The sequence below is a fragment of the Xenopus laevis genome, chromosome 9_10L, assembly GCF_017654675.1.
Source record: "Xenopus laevis strain J_2021 chromosome 9_10L, Xenopus_laevis_v10.1, whole genome shotgun sequence".
Lineage (NCBI taxonomy): Eukaryota > Metazoa > Chordata > Amphibia > Anura > Pipidae > Xenopus > Xenopus laevis.
Genome location: NC_054387.1, coordinates 92434867 through 92455109, shown reverse-complemented (window position 1 = coordinate 92455109; position 20243 = coordinate 92434867). Strand labels below are relative to the sequence as shown.

Genomic DNA, 20243 nt, shown 5'->3' with positions numbered 1-20243 from the left:
TCGTACATGTTTTAAATTAATGTTATCATTTGCTTTGGGAAATTACAGGTGATGTCTAGTAATGGTTAATGTACAGTATTAAGTTAGAATTTTAAAATATTATATTCTGACCTCAGGGGTGTATGCATATTATTTTACATTTGATCATTGTTTTGCTTATGAACTGTTCCTGTTATAATTTAATGTAACTGTTCTGCCTTCCATGACACCATCCCTATACCACATAAGATACCAATTAGCTCCCACTGACCATCTGTGAAACTTTGGTACAATTTTCTGCTAAATGTCCTGGACTGCTGGGATCCAGTAACATTCGCAGGTGTATAGTGTGCATGACTTGTGCCTACAAATAAAGGAGATAGAGGGCAATAACAGCTGAGCTCTTCCAAGGGTCTGTTTTTAGTGCACTACACAGCAAGAAGCCAGGGTGTGAGAAATGTACTTATCTGATAAAATGACTCATTCTTTAGGTCCAGTAATGCTTCACTAAGTTATATTTTGTGCTGGAGATAAATAAAGGAGTGTTTCCTATTTTGTTTATGAGAAGCCAATACATCACAGTCATCCATAACACTGTACTATCGATTCTGCAGATGACAAGAAACTGTTAAAAGCACAAGCAGTTTTATTTTCTTCAGCACAAGCACTGTTAAATACATTGATCATTTTTATTTTATGAAGTCATATTCCCCTATAAAGTTTATTGTTCTTGGTCATAAATATTGGACTTTTTCCGAATAGTTAAGGGTGAAATAGTTCCTTTTATCTCAGTTTGCTGTAGAGCTGTAATCCCCTGCTTATCACATTTTGCTGAATAAGGATTCTTTGTAATGGAATAGAACACCTGGATCTTTCAAAGTAACTAAGGTGCACATTCCTTTTGTTATAGCTGTAATACAGGCCTGCAAAGCAAAGAGGCATAAGATCAGCAATGTTCTTAATTACAACAGTATGCTTATCACCAAGGACCTAGTGGAGACTAACAGAAACAAAGATCCAGTTTTGTAGGCAGCAACACAGGCCACTAGATTTAATGCTAATAGTTACATGTACATATAGATGCACGGGCATTCACAAATAGGGGCAAATGGGGCCCTTGCCCCTCCTGGCATTTTGCTCTCAAACAGGGCCAGTATCAGGCCCCACTCACTACCTTTTTACCTCTCTCTTCTGGTTCCGTTGGACCGCTCTGCACACTCGCAGCCTGAATGCTCTCATCGTAGGGGATAAAAAAAAGATGGCCATGAATTCCACATAAAAAGCTGATTAAAAAGCTCAACTTAAAAACCACAGATCAAAAATTAAAACTAATTGCCTCAGAATATTACTCTCGACATCATACGAAATGTTAACTTAAAGGCGAACAACCCCTTTGTAAACCTGGAGGGAAAGCGGCTGCACATTCTCTCAAATTTTTTGGCTCCTAATAAAACTGTCCTTACTTGTATGTATGCACATGAGAAGTAAATAAATAACTGAAAACATAAAAGAAAGACGTAAACCCTACAGTACATGACAAAAAAATGCATTGCTGTAATGTTTGTTATCATGAATAAAAGGCACAACAAAAGGCACCATGGGTGAACAGATGGTTTATTCTTATTTCATCAGTCAAAAAAATGCATGAATATATATATCATATCTGAACCTCAATTGTATTAAAACATTGTATAATAGAGACCAATGATAAGAGATAGACTCATAAGATTGGAAGAGAAAATGCTTATAGCACTATTAAAGAACTTTGCATCAACATGTTCAACAATGGTCATTACTCCCGCCATGGTTTCTTCACAAGTAGGTCTGATCTGATTTTCAGGGAGTACAAAGCCATATGTACCAGTGTCTCTCAGCTCAAATGTAAATGAAAAAGGGATTCCTAGATCTTTGGCCCAGTCCCGAGATGACCCAGAATTGGAATCTGTTAATCATAAAGAGACGTAGTTGAAAGGCTATGGGGCAAATTCACTAACAATCGTAGTTTCGCCAGGCGCACCTTCGCCGCGCTTCGCCGCACTTCGCCACACTTCGCCAGGCGTAGTTTCGCCAGCGCTTCGCAAATTCACTAAAATCCGAAGTTGCGCACAGGGGTAGTGTAAGGATGCGAAGTTGCGCTAGAGTTGATTCGCTAAGTAAAGCGAAGTTACGCTAGCGAAGGCTAATTTGCATCGGGCGCCAAATTCAAATTTCAATGGAGGAATACGTATCAGCACTACAAATGCCTAGAAAACCTTCAATTCATCAAATAACATTTTTATTTTGCCCTACACATGTGCCCACTGTCTAGGTACTTATCACCCTACACATGTGCCCACTTATCACCCATAATGTAGAAAACACGCCACCGTTTTTTGGGACTTAGAAAAAATTTTGACTTTTTTGAAGCAATCCCTATCTACTCTATTGCGCTTCGCCAGGTCTGAGGTGGCGAAGGAAGTCTAGCGTAAAAGGTAGCGTTCAGTACACTGCGCGCGTTAGTGAATTTGCGTAGTTACGTCGCTAGCGAAACTTCGCCAGGCATAAGGGTGCGAAGTAACACTAGCGAAACTACGCCAGCGTTCGTTAGTGAATTTGCGGCGGTAACGAAAATGACAAACGCTAGCGAAGTAATGCTAGCGTTAGGCGCTTCGGCGCTTAGTGAATTTGCCCCATATGTCTTTTCACATAATAATTGTTGATGGCTATACAGTTCTAGGCACCTTTCTGCATGCATACAACATATCCTGTGCTACCTGCTTTTACTTCCCTTCCTCTTTCCTTATGTCTTTTCTATCTTGATGTACATTCTTTCTTTATTCTCCTTACTTTAACTTTTTGCTTAACCAGGGGTTTTCAAAGATACCGCGCTTAAATATGCCATCCTTATACACCCCTAATAATATGCCTGCCTATCTGAACAATCAGTTTGTGCCTGCATATATATAACTTCTCTGTGGTGTATTCTGGAAAAGGACAAAATATTCATTATGGGGTTTTCCGAGGTACTGAGCTTTCAATCAACCACCTATGTACCTAAATTAAACACCTAGTTAATGAAATGCTTACATAGCTAGAGCCCTAAAATACTTACATAGTATTTGTGATGTAGATCCAACTCTGTACTCAGTGCCATGCTTCTCTTTGAGTTTTGCAGCAGCCTTTTGAGATATATTTAACTGTGAATGGAGAGAGTAAAAGTTTGATTGATTTTATTTTATTAATTTATGTTCTGACCATCTATCTACCTGATAAAAACACCTTTTAACTTTTGTGTTATTCTACTTGTTCATGTGTTTTTTTTTTTGCTGTTAGATATTAAGAGTGACTAATATTTTTCCTAGCTATAACCGTAAAACAGGTACAGTTATCTGGAAGACAATCTTACCATCTCTTCGTGATTAACAGAAGGCTCCGTTGTATAACCATAGGGCAGAAGGATAAGTTGACCGTAGGAATGAATTGTTAAGAAACACAAAACATCAGATTTAAGACTCCCCAGCAGCTTAGACACAGCATTAGCTTCTGGTTCTGATGAAGGTCCAGTTCCACAAAATGTTATGTCTTTACAGTTGTGAGATGCACCAATAGCTAGAGGACAAAAAAACAACTATATATCTAAAAATACGTGAATGAGAAGTGTCCAACCAGTTTTTAATGTCCAACTATTGCTGAATGAAACACCCAGCACTTCATGACAGCATTTTACAATAATTTAACAATAGGGTAGACATGTTTGAGGTATATGTCTTGGCTTTTGTGAACATCATTTTTGGCTCCCATTCCGTTCTTTTATGGGAAATGGTTGGAAAATGGCATTGAAGCAATGGCTTCAAACAACAATGAAAATAGTCCTCTCATTTTTTAATTACACATTTCTAGATGAAGAACAATACCTTGGGGAACATTGACAGAGTTCTTAAAGGAGAACGAAACCTTCCCCTGCATAGTTCAATACCCCTGAAAGTGTCCCCAATACATTTCTCACATATTGGTGCAGAGTCTCCCAGGTCTTCAGCTTCACCTGTAAGGAGCGCCGTATTGGTGTATGTGCAGTTTGTGAATTGCCGAAAGGAAGGAAGAGGACCTGAAGAAGACTGAAGATCCATAAGATGGCAACCATGATATGTGCTGCGCTTACTCTGCACCGATATGTGAGCAATGTATTGGGGACACTTTCAGGGATAATGAACTATGCGGGGGGAAGCAGGGGGGGTGGACTATCTAGGGTAGTAGGTAGAGGCTTTTCTTATTGGGGGTTTTAGTTCTCATTTAAGATTATATACTGACCTGAAGTACTAAATGAAATGACATGGCAACATGAGAGTCCTAACTGCTGTACATAGGGCTGGTTGAACTACTACCTAGATCAGGGTTGTCCAGCTGGAGGCCCATGGGCTGTATTTTATGCCCCCTAATCATGGGCTACATAGACTTGATTGTATGGCATGATCATTTTAATATAATCTGGCTCTCAAATACGCTGTATGTGTAATAGACCCATGACGTAATTAGTTGGTTAGCACTGTCCTAGATAAAGAGAAATCCTTTCAATAACCTTTTAATCAGAACATTGAAGTGTATAATTTAGCAATATGTTCTATTGCCCTGTTAACTGTTAATTTTGCACAAGCTACAGGATAGATGTATAGATGTAAGACAAAGCCCATACCATGACATCCACATTTATAACAGACAGAATTATGTAAATTTTACAAAACTGGTTAAATTTGCACCTATTTTGCTGCATTGCTTGCACTAAGTTGTGTCTTGCAGGGTGCATAGTGACCCTAGAATTATGTGGAAAATGTTATATTGCAGGTAAAAATATGTCAGAAATTTGCTTTGAACAGGCAACGATAAGTTGAAATAAAAGTCAGAGATCTGACTGGTCATTACAGGTTACTGCACTATTACAGCACTTCTTTTCATAAGTTTAACCCCTTCTTACACATTTAATAAATGTCTGGGGCCCTAACAAGGTTACTTACTGCACCATTGTGAATCAAAATTTCGGTTGAGGTCGACTCCGTAGCAGGTTCCATTGTTATGAGAAGACCGTGATTTTCTCCAAAGACGATCCTGTATTTTTGTAACAAAATAAATATTAGAATATTGATGATATTAGTTAATCCATTGGTTTATATTTAAAATTAACTAGGGATGCCGAATCCCGAACCGAGTCTTGGATTCGGTGCATCCCTATAATTAACACAATAAGGTCAAAAACCTAATTGCAATGGACTGATGGACACATAATAAATGTTTATTTATAATGTATGGGCCCATTTACTTACAATCAAATGCAATTTTTTCCCATGAATCTCCAAAAATAAACGATTTTCCTATGTTTCTTAACAGCTCTAAAAATGTTTATTAATTCCAGAAATGTGCCCAACAGGCTGGGTTAGCTACTAAAGAGTATCATTTAACAGATGCTGCAGTAAATTACAGGATCTATGGGCAATAACAAAGCGCAGTGATTAAACTACCTTTTAGTTCTGCAAATATGTTCCATGCATGGTAAAAATTCATTGTGAAATATACATAAAAGTACTGTTATAATACTACATTAAGATAGGTCAGCCTACTTTTGCTGATTACACAGGGGGTTGGTGCCCTAGCAGCTAACCCTGTTTTTAGGGTAAGGACACACTGGACGATTTGTCGCCAACGTTTTTTAAAAGCAAATCGCGACGACATATCGCTCATTTTGTCTCTGAACAAACGCAAGAACATAAAGACGCCAGGTTACAGCGGGAAGCACAAACCGTTTCCGGTTTGGGTGGAGCACGTACCGCACAGAGTAATGGGATACAAATCGCTCTGTGCCAATAGTCGCTGTGAATCGTCTGTTCAAAAAAGACGATCGTCTTGTCGCCGTAATTTACTTTTTTAAAACGTTGGCGACAAATCGTCCAGTGTGTCCCTACCCTTAAGGGTCTAAATATTAGCAAGGCTATGTCCTATTGTGGCATTTTATCAGGCAGCTTGGTGGTCAGATTAACTTGTTTACCATTCTTGTTTACTGTTCTCTGCTGATAGGAACCACTTGGAAAAACACTTTGAATATTGACACATATATATTTGACAGATGAGACTCAAGAATGTGTATGTGTGTGTGTATATATATATATATATATATATATATATATATATATATATATATATATATATATATATATATATATACACACACACGTATATATATATATATATATATATATATATATATATATATATATGATTCTTGCAACTTAAAATCATGTGTCATCTGCCTATGTCAGCAGTAGGTTGCCTGAACTAAGTGATGTAAAGCTATTAAGAGTATAGTGTTAAAAATTCTAATAATAGCTGTTGAGATTTAAAATAAAAAAAAAATTAATCAGTAAACTGGGATATCTACTGTATGTCAGAGTCTTGGGTACAGGATTCTTAAATTGAGTAGAAGAATCCTTGTACATGTACTTATGTACTTGTGGCATTGCTTTGGTTAGCTTGTACATATGCTGATGCACGATAGCTGGCTAATGCCAATGAAGGTTTTATAGATGCCAATAAGACCTGATTATTGCTTTTACTTATAATTATTTACTTTTACTAATATAACTATTATTGTATATCTGTTGATATTATTTTCAGATCCTAATCTTTTGTACCTTATCACTGCTTTGTCATCTGTTTGCCAGACTATTTCCCATTTATAGCTATGGCATTATAGATCCTGCCCCAACTTCTTATCAATTTGGTCATGTTCTGATTTCTTTCTGTGCTGCTATTTTTGGAGCTATATATAGTGTTCTCTCTGTGTAGTGCTCTCTAGTGAGGAGCGAAAATTCTTGCCAAGTTTCGCTGCAACAATTATGCCCATAGACTCCAATGGGAGAAAAACAATGTTGTGCGCCAAAAAAAGTTTCCGCAATTTCGCAAATTATCAGCGAAGCGAAACAGCTCAGATTCCCCCATCACTAGTGCCCTCATCTTTACGCACACAAGTAATGACACCAGTGCACAAATCAAATTGTCTAGCACACATAAGATATTTCATACACAATTCAACTTTTACTTGGACTTATATGGACAAAGAACATTTTTGCACATACAGCTTATAAAATAATTTAAGAGGCATATTAACTACAGTATTTCTATTATGTGTCAGAGTGGTTTAGCTGAGCCATACTCCCAGCAAAATCTTAACAGTCAAAGTAATGTAAATAATAATATAAAGCAATCTCCCCCTGACCACTCCATTAGAATAAACCTTGCAGTATAATTAAGTACATTATTTAAAATAACGTTTATTGTTATTTTCCTTCTTACCACATTCCAGGAGTAAATAAATCCATCAATATTTAGGACAGGTACAACATAGAAGTCTATATTATGAAGTACTTTTTGGAGCAAAGGATTGTTCTTGTGAGTTTCAAGAATCTGAATAAAAGACATACAAAAGTTTTAGTGTGTAAGGCTAAAGTAAAACCATTACTCGAAATGTAAGCTTTACCCCAATATGTGCTCCAGATAAAACCTCTTATTCTCCGGGATGAGCAATTGCAATGATGTGGAGACAGGGCAGGGTTGGACTGGGGGGCCTGGGGCCCACCGGGCTGCTGTCAAAAGGCCCCCCTCCTGGCAGTCCCAGGGGCCCCCTCTTGACCTCCAGCCCCCTGCCCGCCTCCACGAATGCGCTGTGCGTGCGTGCAAAAGACATGCCACATCGCTAAATTTATTTTCTGGGGGAGCAGGTCTGGGCCGGCTAGGGCCCACTGGGTTTTTTCCCTGTGTCCCACCGGCCCGGTCCGACCCTGAGGCAGGGTGTAATACACTGAAATCAGTGGTGCTACAAAACAATGGCACCAGTAGTTCTTGCAATTTAACCATAGAACTTATTTTTTAAAGAACTTAATCCACAAAGGTGTTCAATTAGAGATAAGCAGGGATATACATCAGAGGATAGGCAGATACTCACAACACCAATGATCAGAATAATTTCCCGGAAGGGTAACACAGGAGTATTCCCAGTTTTCAGACTTTTCCCTAAGTGGCTACATGTAACTCTGACAGTTAGTCCCTACTCTGGGTGATTAGTACCTGGATCCTAATCCCACTCAACACTCATTGGTGGAGCCTGTGCTGCTTGTATAAATAGCCTTAGATATCTATCATCCTAGAGTGACCTATTAAAGTCAGTAGCCTATCACCTGACCTGTCTAGGTTCCAAATGCAAACCCTTCCTGCCTGCTCAAGTAAGGGGACTGGCAAAATGGACCCTGACCATGTGTGCTCTGCATATATATTATAGCACACTACTATTTAGTGGCTCAACTGGCGAAAGCTATCGGTCATGCTTTGACCCAGGAAGAGGAGCATAGCTCCTGTTTAACTAAGGTGCCCTTCTGGGGCCAAACTGGGGTCATATATTTTTTTTAAATATAGAGAATTTGATTCCCATTAAGTAAAAAACAATCTATATTACTCCAGGGCACAGCATTGCTACTGCAAAATGGGTCAAATTTCCATACCTCCTTAACAAACCATTGGCAGTACGCAATAGCAATCCATTCACGAGCATGTATCCCGCAGTCCATCCAAATAATTTTCTTCGGTTTGTCAGAAGGCCAGCCAATCTGTGATATCATTACAGAAAATGTAAATGTAAAATCAGTTGTTTAAAAAAATTTTATAAAAAATCCAAACTTAAACTACCGTATATACTCGAGTATAAGCCGACCCGAGTATAAGCCGAGGTACCTTAATTTACCTACAAAAACTGGGAAAACTTATTGACTCGAGTATAAGCCTAGGGGGAGAAATGCAGCAGCTACTGGTAAGTTTCCCAAATTTTCCTAAATAACAGATAGCTAGAATCGCAGCTGCCATAGAGTAGGACAGGACTGCAGCTTACAATGGGGATCTGTGCAGCAACTGGGATAGGAAAGCTCTGTTATACAGATAGCTAAGGGGGGGGAAGTGCAGGCAATCATTTCAGCAGATGTGCTCTGCTGTACTATGACTTATGTGAGATGGGAAAATAATGCTGCCAGGGATCAGTGCTGCAGGATGGCAGAGCAGAGTGGTGGGAGTTGTAGTTCACATCATAGACCAGGCACTCCACTCATCTCTCAAGCATTCGCTACCTCACATTCACTGTTAGTGCAAGTTGCTATCCCTGTACTTTCTCTGATGCGACAGGGAGTTCACCACATGGATACTGGCAGAGCGGTGAGAGAGAGCAGGAAGGGCCCTGTCAGCTCCGGAATACATTTGATTTACAACAGCAGCAGCCCTTATTGCTGACAGGTCAGCTAGTGAGAGAGGAGGAAAGCTTCCTCCCCTGCACATAAATGCGATTGCCCGTGGCGTGCAAATTAGACTCTGATCTGCTTGTTTGGTGACCTTTATAAACCCCTCACAGTTTTTAAATACCTTGGCTAGATTATTTCAGGCACAGGATAGAATTTTAAAATTATCATATAGTGAAACCTACTTTTTCGTTTTCCCAGGGACCGCAAAAAATCCAGGAAGGAAATCACATCCAGGAGAACAAACTATATGGTTATGTAAAAGGGGGGCTTCTCTTATTTACATCAGAGTTCTCTTGGTTTCTTGCATATATTTAGCTTAAGCACTATCAATGTATGGAGCCTGCCGGCTCCGGAAAACGTTGATTTACAACAGCAGCCCTTATTGCTGACAGGGCAGCGAGTGAGAGAGGAGGAAAGCTCCCTCCCCTGCACATAAATGGGATCGCCCGTGCCTCTGAGCCTGCATTCACGCACGTAGGGAAGAATGTGGGTGGGACGCAGGCAGGGACGGTCAGCCGTCTCTCTCCTTCAGTATCCAGTGACGTGGGAACTAGGGAGGGGGGACGTGATGAGGCCAGGTAAATAATCGTGCTTACTTCTGCGCATTTGCTTTAGCGATCACTTGTCTGCTGCTTGTACTGACTCGAGTATAAGCCGAGGTAAACTTTTTCAGCACATTTTGGGTGCTGAAAAACTCGGCTTATACTCGAGTATATACGGTAAATTCACATTTTTCAGTTTATTTTGTTCTAGAAAGTAATTGCATTACACATTTTTCGGCAGACAGTTAATTTTTAAGACCAGCTTGGAAGTGGCTTATTTTTGGTGGAAAAAACAGTACGAAGTTTTTTACCTATACTGATCAATAGTTCAAACTATAATATGCACAACCCAAAAACCAAATATGGCTGACAGTACACACTTGAACCAATTCAGCTAAAAGTAATGGTCTAATGTTTGGGCATGTGTTTATAGGGATGCATTGCATCCACATTCAGACTCCAATATTGAAAGTGAACTGTTAGAGCTGAAGCTAAAATTTTTCTACGTAATACAGATATGGGATCCATTATCTGGAATCCGTTATCCAGAAAGCTCCGATTTACTGAAAGACTGTCTCCTGTAGACTCCATGTATCTAATTAATCCAAATTTTTAAAAATGATTTCCCTTTTCTCTATAATAAAAAAACTGTTCCATGCACTTGATCCAATGTAAGATATAATTAATACTTATTGGAAGCAAAATCAGCCTATTGGGTTTATTTAATGTTTACATGATTTTCTTGTACACTTACAGGTTTGAAGTTCTAAATTATGGAACGATCTATTATTCGGAAAACCATAGGTCTCGAGCATTCCGGTTAATATCTTATTGGCTTCCTCTTCACAATCAATTTGAGGAGTTCAAAGGAAAGCATTAAAAGGGTTGATCCCCTTTAAATTATCTTTTAGTATGTTATAGACATTGATATTTGGAGACCAATTGCAAATTATTTTTATTTTTACTTTTTTATGGTTTATTGGTTATTTGGCTTTTGTTCAGCACAGGTTTGTAACTACGATCGCACCTGGGCCCACACCCCTTTGAGGCCCTCCAGATGCTCGAGCCGATGAGAAGGCGCACGGGTCTGTGCCTGCTTAGTTACGTTACTAGTTCAACATCTCTTAATTTTGGAATTTCAGTGACTATCTGGTTGCTCGGGTCTTGTTTACCTTAGTAGCAATGCTAAGTTTGAATAAGAGACTGGAATATGAGTAGGGGAGAGAAGCTGAATAGAAAGATAAGGAGTAAAAAGTAGCAGTAAAATTGTAAGCTCCAGAGCAATAGTTTTGTGGCTGCCAGGGTCAGTGACCCCAATTTAAAAGCTGGAAATATGTAGAAGAAGAGGCAAAGAATTAAAAAACTGTAAAAATATAAATAAGTAAGACCAGTTGCAATATTGCTAGAAATGGGATATTCTATAACATACTAAACGTTAATTTAAAGTTGAACCACCCCTTTAATTTAGCATATCCCTACTTCTATGCTATCCATGTTGCAAATGTCATAACTGGTGAACTAGATTGAAAATAATCATTTTGGCAGTTTGTTTTTATTTTATATCAAATATTCAAAAGAAAACTCAAGAATAATGTTCCTGTTTAGTTCATACACTTACTTTGAAATAGTAAATAGGCCTATGCTCATATGTTGATCCTAGGTAATGCATAGAAACCAGGTCACTGTATGTCTCCTTAACTTGATCCATCCATTGATAAATCTGTAGAATAAATCCAACATGTGATTGTGCATAATTAGTTTCCATGCATGTTAATAATTAACATTTATAAACCAGCTTTTCCACAAAGGGGAATAATATGTTAATGGGTCAAAGTTTGAAAATGACTGATCTAACCCAGCAATTTATTACCAATAGGCTTAAACAAAAAAAAAGTGCAAAAACACACAGTATGGTTACTTCATTAATAAAGGTGTTAGTCCTGCAAGATGGACACGTTTTGTGGGAGCTGCAATCAAACACTTATACATCGAATACAGAACCAATTGGACTTTTTTGCGTTTAACTAATTTATTCCCAATACCTATAATACTTGATGCAGAGCTAAACTTGGGGTGCAAATCAAGTGCTAGGTGCAGAGCACAATGTCAACAGGTGCAAGACAGCCCCATCCCTACTGACTTCCAGGTCTTTCTTGCAGCCTTCACCTGCTGGTGCTCACCAACTGCATTTGATTAACCAGACATGCCTCCCCCAACCCATACACCCACCAGTACATTTGGGTCTCAGTGCTCAATTTTGGAGGGCAGAGGACTGTAGAAATTCAGAAATGTGCAGGGCAGGGCAAAGTGTGCAAAAACATGGGCGTTTAAAGAACATTATACATATACTTTTCACCCTGCTCTGCACTTTTTAAATGACCCCTAACATATTTTGTTTTTTGCTTCTATCAATGTCAGTTTATTACAAAGCTGTGCTGTTGCAGTGAATTTTCCACCACAGACTAGGTATGCATTGGAGTTGGACACTTCTCTAACACTTTTTAGTTGTTTACAAAGTGGTTATTGCAGCCACTGGGCTTGTGGTGCCATTTCACTGGAGGACAGAATTTAGGATCGGTGCTGTTCTTTCAAGTCTGATGAAGGTCAGTGAATGTGACTGAAATGTTGAAAACAGTTTTTTCTTTCATATTAAATATTTTTGAGTGGGTTTTTGCAGAGGTATATAAACATATATATGTTCAGACATAAACTAAAGGATAAAGAAAGTGCTGTATGACCCTCATAACAATTACAGCTTTTCTAACACATGACTTACAATTCAGTCTTGATTCAAAATCTATTAATTATGTAGCGCTATAGTAAACTGACTTGTGCTAGGGCAGTTTAGCTACTTTCCTATGTGGGCTGAGACCACTGATGAGCTCTCTTTCTCAGGGGTAAGCCCTCGCAACGCGGTGGAGGCAGGGTGTAATGTAACTGTAACTGGGTGCAATAGCACAATGATGGGCGCCAGTAGTTCTTTAACGGTTGAACAAATAACTGTATTTATTGAACAAGAGCACATAGATCATTCAGCACATTGAGCCACAATGGAGTATAGAACATACACAGCAGCATAAAGGAAGCATATACTCACTGCATGTATAGGCTGAATCCCCACAGGCTAGGGAATATACAGCAGAGAGTAAGTTGACAGCATGTGATGGGTATTGCCCAGTTTTCAGGATATCTTACAGTGGCAGACTAGGGGAACTCCTGACATCCCTATCTCAACACTTGGTTCCTTACTCTGGGTCATTGATACCCTGGGATCTTAATCCCTCTAATCTCCTCGGCGGAGCCTTGAGCTGCTCAACTAAATAACCTCTCTATCACTCCTAGAGTGATCTATAAAACGAGTATAGCTGTCTAATTACTAGGGCCAAGGCGCCTAGGGTCAGCAATACCCATTCCCTTCCAGCCTGCTTGGTTGGGCTAAAGCAATGGACCCAGAGCACATGGTTCCTAAACCTTTTATACTTTGGCACAGTGCCATCTGGTGTACACTGTGTGAACTGCAGGGGTTACATAAGCACAAGGTCCCCATAAGGACCCACTAAGGTGTCCATATTACTAGGGATGTGCCTGTCTGTAAAGTGTAAGGGTGTCTACGATTTTCACATCCCTACAATTACATAAGAGCTTATTGCATCTAGAGTTGCACTTGGGTCTATAAAAATGATCCCCATTGACGGATGCAGACTTAGAATTTATAAATGTATTATGTTATTACCTCATCCATTGGGTGGTATTTTGTATAATCAAATTCAGCCAATATTGTTTTCTGTCTTCTGTAGTCACCCACATTGCTGTTGTCTATAATTTCTTGTACATCTTTTATCATGACTCTGGAATTTAAGCAAAATGAGACAATCAGAGTATACTGACTTGTTTCCATCATCTAATCTTAATACACATCTTAATATTTAGCCTCAAATATTCTGAAAAAAACGTTGTTCCTGTTGGCCTTTTCACTGTATTTAAGTATTATTATCATCTGATCCAGTCTTATAGATCAAGGGGATTACCAATGGGATAGCAGTTTGCATTCTAGAACACACTGCATACAGCATATATTTAGATATGAGTGTAATGATTTGCAAGTTTTGGATTTCTATGATAAATGTAAGTTGCCAGTTTAAAATAATGTCAATGTATGATTGAAAGATGTTTTGCCCAAGATCATGGAGGGACTGATCCTCATTGATGACCATCAGTAAATTAAGATATGCAGGATTAGAATCATGAATCCTATAAGAGAAACATGGGGGCAGACTCACTAAAGGGCGAAGTCGCCAATGCTAGCGTCAATTCGACAGAAATCCCATCCCCAGGGACATCGCCAGGTGTAGAGGACAATTCGTTAGCGAACTAGACCATCGCTAGCAATTTTTCTCACTCCATCACCAGGCGACTTTTCGTTCTGGTGAATAGTCGTAACTCTGCAAATTCAGTAAAGTGTGAATTTGACTGAACGTTACTGCTTTCACCAGAGTTTACTTTGCCATCTAACACCAAGCAAACTGATAAAACAAAGCAACATTCTAGGACATACTCAAATGGAATAGATTTTTGATGAAGGTTCTCTTTAAAGTTTTGAAGAACTGGAAATGGTATTCGAACATGCATTTCTTTTCCAGGCTGAATATCTTCTATTCTGCTTGGTTTCCAGAGATCAAGCTAAACAGAAAAACAAATAATAATTACAAATTATTATTATTATTATGTAGCTGTCAACTGTGTGCATTTAGTTGTCATAAATCTTAGGGTTATTTCACTTCCAGCTTTGCTATATAAATAAAGATATACATAAACTTTATGTAAAAATTATTGATGTGTGTTTGTTTAAGTAATTACTATTCACCTCATATTATGTTTGGTCATTTGCAAAATTAGTAAACACCTGTACAACACAAGGCTTCAGAAACACTACTTTAATTATATAAATAAGCTTCTGTGCAACCATGGGGACAGCCATTTAGTCTGAAAAAGGAGAAAAGGCACATGATACATTACAGATAAATTCTGTAGTATACAATTGCTTTAGATTTCAGTGTAAGAACTAAACCCATTGTACCCTACTGAGCTTATCTGCTATAGTTATGTAAACTGTGCCTTTTCTTTTTGACAACCCTTCCTTAAGGTACAGTTAAGAATATTGAGGTTAGGGGGGCCAGGCCGTAAAATCTGATCTGACTTTCTATAAAAAAGACATTTTGAAACAAAATTAAAAATGACATGTATGAAAGAATTGTTACCAACCTGGAGTTGTTTGCAGATATTTTGCACATGCTCATAGTGATCTGTTGTTTTCAGGGTGAGTTTCAAAACTTGATCTCTGAAAGAATGAATTAAATAAAGGTAATCATAATGTTAGTTTAACACTAATTGTTGGTAATTATAGCTATAGTTTTAGGCAATATTATGTTTATTTTTTTAATATGATACTACGTCACTATCTTTCAGATTTGCAAACCAAACAAAAGGAGACAGTGTAAAAACTCTGAAAACTATTACAATGACTTGTTGACAGGTTTGAAGACGTCAAAGGGTGCAATATAATATTTTGGCCATAAATGAATGTTACCTCTACATCAATGTTTGTCTACTGTATGATACGTCTGCATGCATCTTCAACTACATGCATTAAGATGATTGATGACGCTTGTACAATACATTACATCTTGGTTCACTTTTTGGAAAACGAATTGACTCATTCATAAATGACAGGACATAATACATTGTTCCCCTTTATACCAATCCTTATTATATTGCTACTGTACATTCTTGTCTTGAAAATATATAAACAAATGTACTTTAGAGGGGTTGTCCACCTTCCATGTTTTACATGTTTTTCAGTCAAATTGTTTTCAGATTGTTACCAGAAATAAAGACTGTTTCCATTTACTTTCCATCTTTTATTTTTTACCGTTTTTCCAAAATCTAAGTTTAATGTTCCTGTCTCTGGTGTTTAGCCTGGCTGCTACCCTAGTAGCTCCACATCTACACTACAGCTGCAGATAGACAGATTAGCAGCACATGCTCTGGGCTGCTGTCAGTTATTTGAGTATATATGAAATTCATAATACAGAGCTGGTTAGTAATTAATTCAGGTATACATTACACTGTATCACATTTATTAATAAATAATCAGCCCTGTAATATCAGCTACTGTTGCAGATATAACCTTACTTACTTGATTTGATTTGTTTGAAAACCCATAAAATTTCTCAGCAGCTGTCCAGAGCTTGAGCAGTGCCCTGGCAGGCAAAGGATGGCCTAACAAGATTAAAGATGGGCAGATGCCGTGGACAACTTTAAAGGGATGTCAAAAAGCCGCATCTTGTAACCTTAAGAGACGAATTTCCGGGTTTTAAACCTGAAATTCAGCTCCGCTAGTGCAAAGAGAGCAATTGCGCTCAATGCACTAGCAATGCTGTCCCCTTTTGACCCGCTCCGATGCTGATTTTTAAGCGCAGAGCGGGAGAGGGAGGGCAGCATCTGGGCTGCTGCCTCAGGAGCCCCAGGATTGGCACTGGAAATATGCATTGTAGAAATCTATTGCAATAAGATGGAAATATTGTCCTGCAGGATATTTTGTGTGTCCCAAATTAAAGGTATGATCTGGTCAACCTGGTCTTATGCCATGTCTACGTTGAATACTAATTTCACCCTGTCTACCAACTTGTGTTAATTAACGGGTAACAAAATGGGTGTCCATTTATTTCCCACCTCTGGTGGTTAATTTCAATACCTGGGGGGTTATTTACTAAAATTGGAATTTGTCTCATATTTTTATTAAACCAAGCTCAACCAAACTCCCATCCACGAGTTTATCTTATTTATCAATAAAATAACATGAAAAAGTCAGGACGGTAAAAAATAAAACTGAGCAGAAACCTTGATCGTACACATTTTTCAGATTATTGGACTTAACCCAGTGCAGACCACGATATCTTCATATTGTAAAAGAGACATTTGCCATTGACTTCTACATGACCTCAGCCGGTTTGAGAAGGCCGATTTTTCTGACTTTTTGCAGCTTCAGTATATCATAAATCTTGAAATAATTTTTACAAACTTACCATGGAAAATTTGAGGTTTTGCCCAAAAAAAATGATGGTTTAGTAAATAACTCTCCTCATGTGCTATTTTGAGATTAGAATAAGTATATTGCAACATTTAGCCTTAAAAAAAAAAGTCCCCATTTGTTTTTATCTGCTTACAGTTTGAGAAAGGGTCGGGTTTAATTTGCCATTTGCGCATCATCACTTACATATAAACATACATTGAAAATTAAATATTCTGCAATGTTATTGTTTTTATGGTATTTGAAGATATGTACTTTAGGTCAGAAAATGTAATTTATATTCACAATAATCCTTATTACTACTAAGAATGGAAATTGTGCAAATAATAGATAAGTAATGGAACACAGACACCGAAGCAAGGAGTAAGGGGCAAAGAGTGAAGTGTAAAGTTTATTGATAGCACCAGTGAACCTTCATGTTTACTCAAAATGTTATTACATATTTCTATTCAGCCTAATGTGAATTAAACAGACCTTTAGAGCTGATTAAAGATGTTTTGAATGTTTTCCCTGCAGGTGTTTTGCAAGGATTTGGTAGAATTTGCTGTTATTGTTGAATTAAATATTTGACAAGATATATCCTGAACAGTCGACAGATAATGATTGACTGTATTCTGTAAACCATGTGATTCTGCATGTGACTTTGCACCAATTGAGATTTTTCAAGCTAATTCAATCACAAAATGTGATTTGCAAATGTTCCCATTTTAAAAGTATGTGCAAAATTTCAGAAATAATATCATGAAGGTAGGGGGAAAATATAATTTTATATAACTGTGCCCCTAAATATTCTAGCTGTACACTTCGGAAGGAAGCCATTCTAGCCATTGTGTTTTCAGTGTTTTGGAGATCGGTCATGGCAACAGATCTCCATTGGTGACTTAATTCTTAGTTATAATGTCTGTCACTTTTTTCACTATTACATGGATTGTAAAGCGTGCAGAGGTTGAAAGATACCTTTGGATCTTATCTGTAAGCATAAAGATATAGCACAGTGTGGTACTTATGTAACAACCTAACCAGTTCAGACTTAAAAATCAGTGGCAGTAGAAATTTGGAAATAGAAATGCCAGACGCAGGAAGAAAACATGCAGACACTAATTATTTAACAAGGAAAGAAGCAATATATTTTTACATAGTTCTCTTTTACCTACCAAACCTAATTTCTGCATTAAAAGTAAATTTTTGCTAACATAACTTATTTAAATCACTTAATACCTTTTAAAATCTAACAACAGGTACTGTTGTGCTTACTTACCCATTGTACTGGACCTTTAAACATAACCCATCCTGTGTTAGAATGCCTAGCATACATATACCCAAAAGTAAGAGCTTCATCCTGTTGAATTAAAAGACGTTTTTTGAATGACTTGAAGGTTAGCCTGCATCAAATTTATGATGACTTACTGAACTTTGTGGTAAGATCTTACTGAACTGAGTAATAAAGATAACATTCACCTTATCCATCTGCCCTGTTGAGATGACAACCATATCATAATCATATAACAGGGTGAGCTGCTTTTTTTTCAAGACCTGCACATCTTGAAAGTGCAGGTCAAATGACTTTAAACCTCTGTTTATGACTGCAAGCAAGTCAATATTGTAAATGGTTTAAAAACGTTGAGACTAAAGTCAATAGATTGCACCTATTATTATCATCCTTTATTTGCATAGTGCTGACTTTTTCTGCAGTCCTTTATAAAGGTTTTACATAATTAACATCAGTCCATGTCCTAATTGGGCCAAAACTTGGTCACACACAGCCTTCAAGTTTAACAGGAGACAGTTAATTATTTTGTATGTTTTTGGAACGTGGGCCCTGAATACAATTAAACCTGGAACAAAAGTGCTGCAAAACAGCAATGTATATTTCAGAACACATACAGATACTCGTTTACAAAAGTGGGAGAAGGGTGCAAGGCAGCACCATGTTCCTACTGGCACTTCTTAATTTTCACGTCTGAATAATGCTTGTGCTTTAGACACAAGTGATCTATGTGTATTAACGCAGACAGATTGGGTGAGTGCAGTTGTGCTTGGTGCAGTTACACACAAATGTAGCCTCAATAAATGGCATCAATGCATGCAATCCATTTCCTTTATTTATACACAACTGCAATTGCACCTGTGTTCATAAATGAAACTTAAAGTGTTCTGTACCTTTGGAATGTTAGGCCTCCAGAAGTGATGCATGTATGTCCTTTCCTTACTCATGGCTGTGACCCTTTTTGTTTTTTGGAACATCAGAACTTAAGTATAGAATTCTTGGAGTCCAAAAAAAACACAAGCCAGTTTCCCCAGGAGATTGCAACTTGTTAAAGTCTGTTGATGATTGGAAGCTTCTGCATATAAACAAATCAAACAGTCTACCCATTGCATTCGATTTTACCAGCAACTTACAGGGCAACCATTTTTGAGAGATACAGAGGCCTACAGTTTTTATCAAGATTCTAATTTTAGTGGTTTTACATGTTATTGAAACCATGACTAAACTCAAAAAGACATTTTCATTCGAACTTAAGGGAGTTACAAAAACCGACATGAATTCGAAATTTGACTCTTGATAAATGTGCCTCCTGATGTCAGCAACAACCCAAGTAATCCACACATACAAAGAAATCAAAACAAATATAAATCCATAAATTAAGTGAAGTGGAATAAAGTGGAATGACACAGATAATGAGTATTGACCACATGAAGAAAAGTAGGTGCAAAAGGCATAGAAAGCCAAGAAACCTGCTGAAATCTGTCAGTATTTAGAAAGCAATCCTGCCTCCTAACATTAATTAATATCACCTGGTTTAGTCCTAATTGTTGGCCTATAAAAAGGTTTCTTATTACCAAGTTATTACACAAGAAGCATCTCATGATGGGTAAAAGCAAAGAGCTCTGGAAAGACCTTTGCAACCTTATTGTTGCAAAACATACTGATGGCCTTGGTTACAGATGTATTTCTAAGCTTCTGAATGTTCCAGTGAGCACTGTTGGGGCCATAATCCAGAAGTGGAAAGAACATAATTTCACCCTAAACCAGCCACGCTGATGCTCCTCACAAGATTTCTGACAGAGAAGTCAAAAGAATAATCAGAAGAGTTGTCCAAGAGCTAAGGATCACTCGCGGAGAGCTTCAGAAAGACCTTGAATTAGCAGCTACAGTTGTTTCAAAGAAAACAATAAGTAATGCACTCAACTGACATGGCCTCTATGCATGCTCACTGTGCAAGACTCCACTGCTAAAGAAAAAGCATGTTGAAACTTCACAACATTTGGACAAGCCAGTTAATTTCTGGGAGAATATAGTCTGGTCAGATAAGACCAACATTGAACTCT

At 37.9% G+C, this 20243-nt stretch overlaps 1 protein-coding gene across 1 annotated transcript; it reads right to left on the bottom strand.

Moving 5' to 3' along the window:
• Nucleotides 1-1580: 1580 nt before the first annotated feature.
• cpo.1.L (carboxypeptidase O gene 1 L homeolog) lies at nt 1581-18280 on the bottom strand. The gene is given in 11 exon segments (NM_001093836.1): nt 1581-1921; nt 3071-3155; nt 3365-3567; nt 4968-5058; nt 7297-7407; nt 8499-8603; nt 11442-11543; nt 13557-13671; nt 14379-14503; nt 15086-15161; nt 18172-18280. Coding segments are annotated over 8 exon segments (1071 nt in total). The 5' UTR covers nt 13668-13671; nt 14379-14503; nt 15086-15161; nt 18172-18280; the 3' UTR covers nt 1581-1658.
• Nucleotides 18281-20243: the final 1963 nt, after the last annotated feature.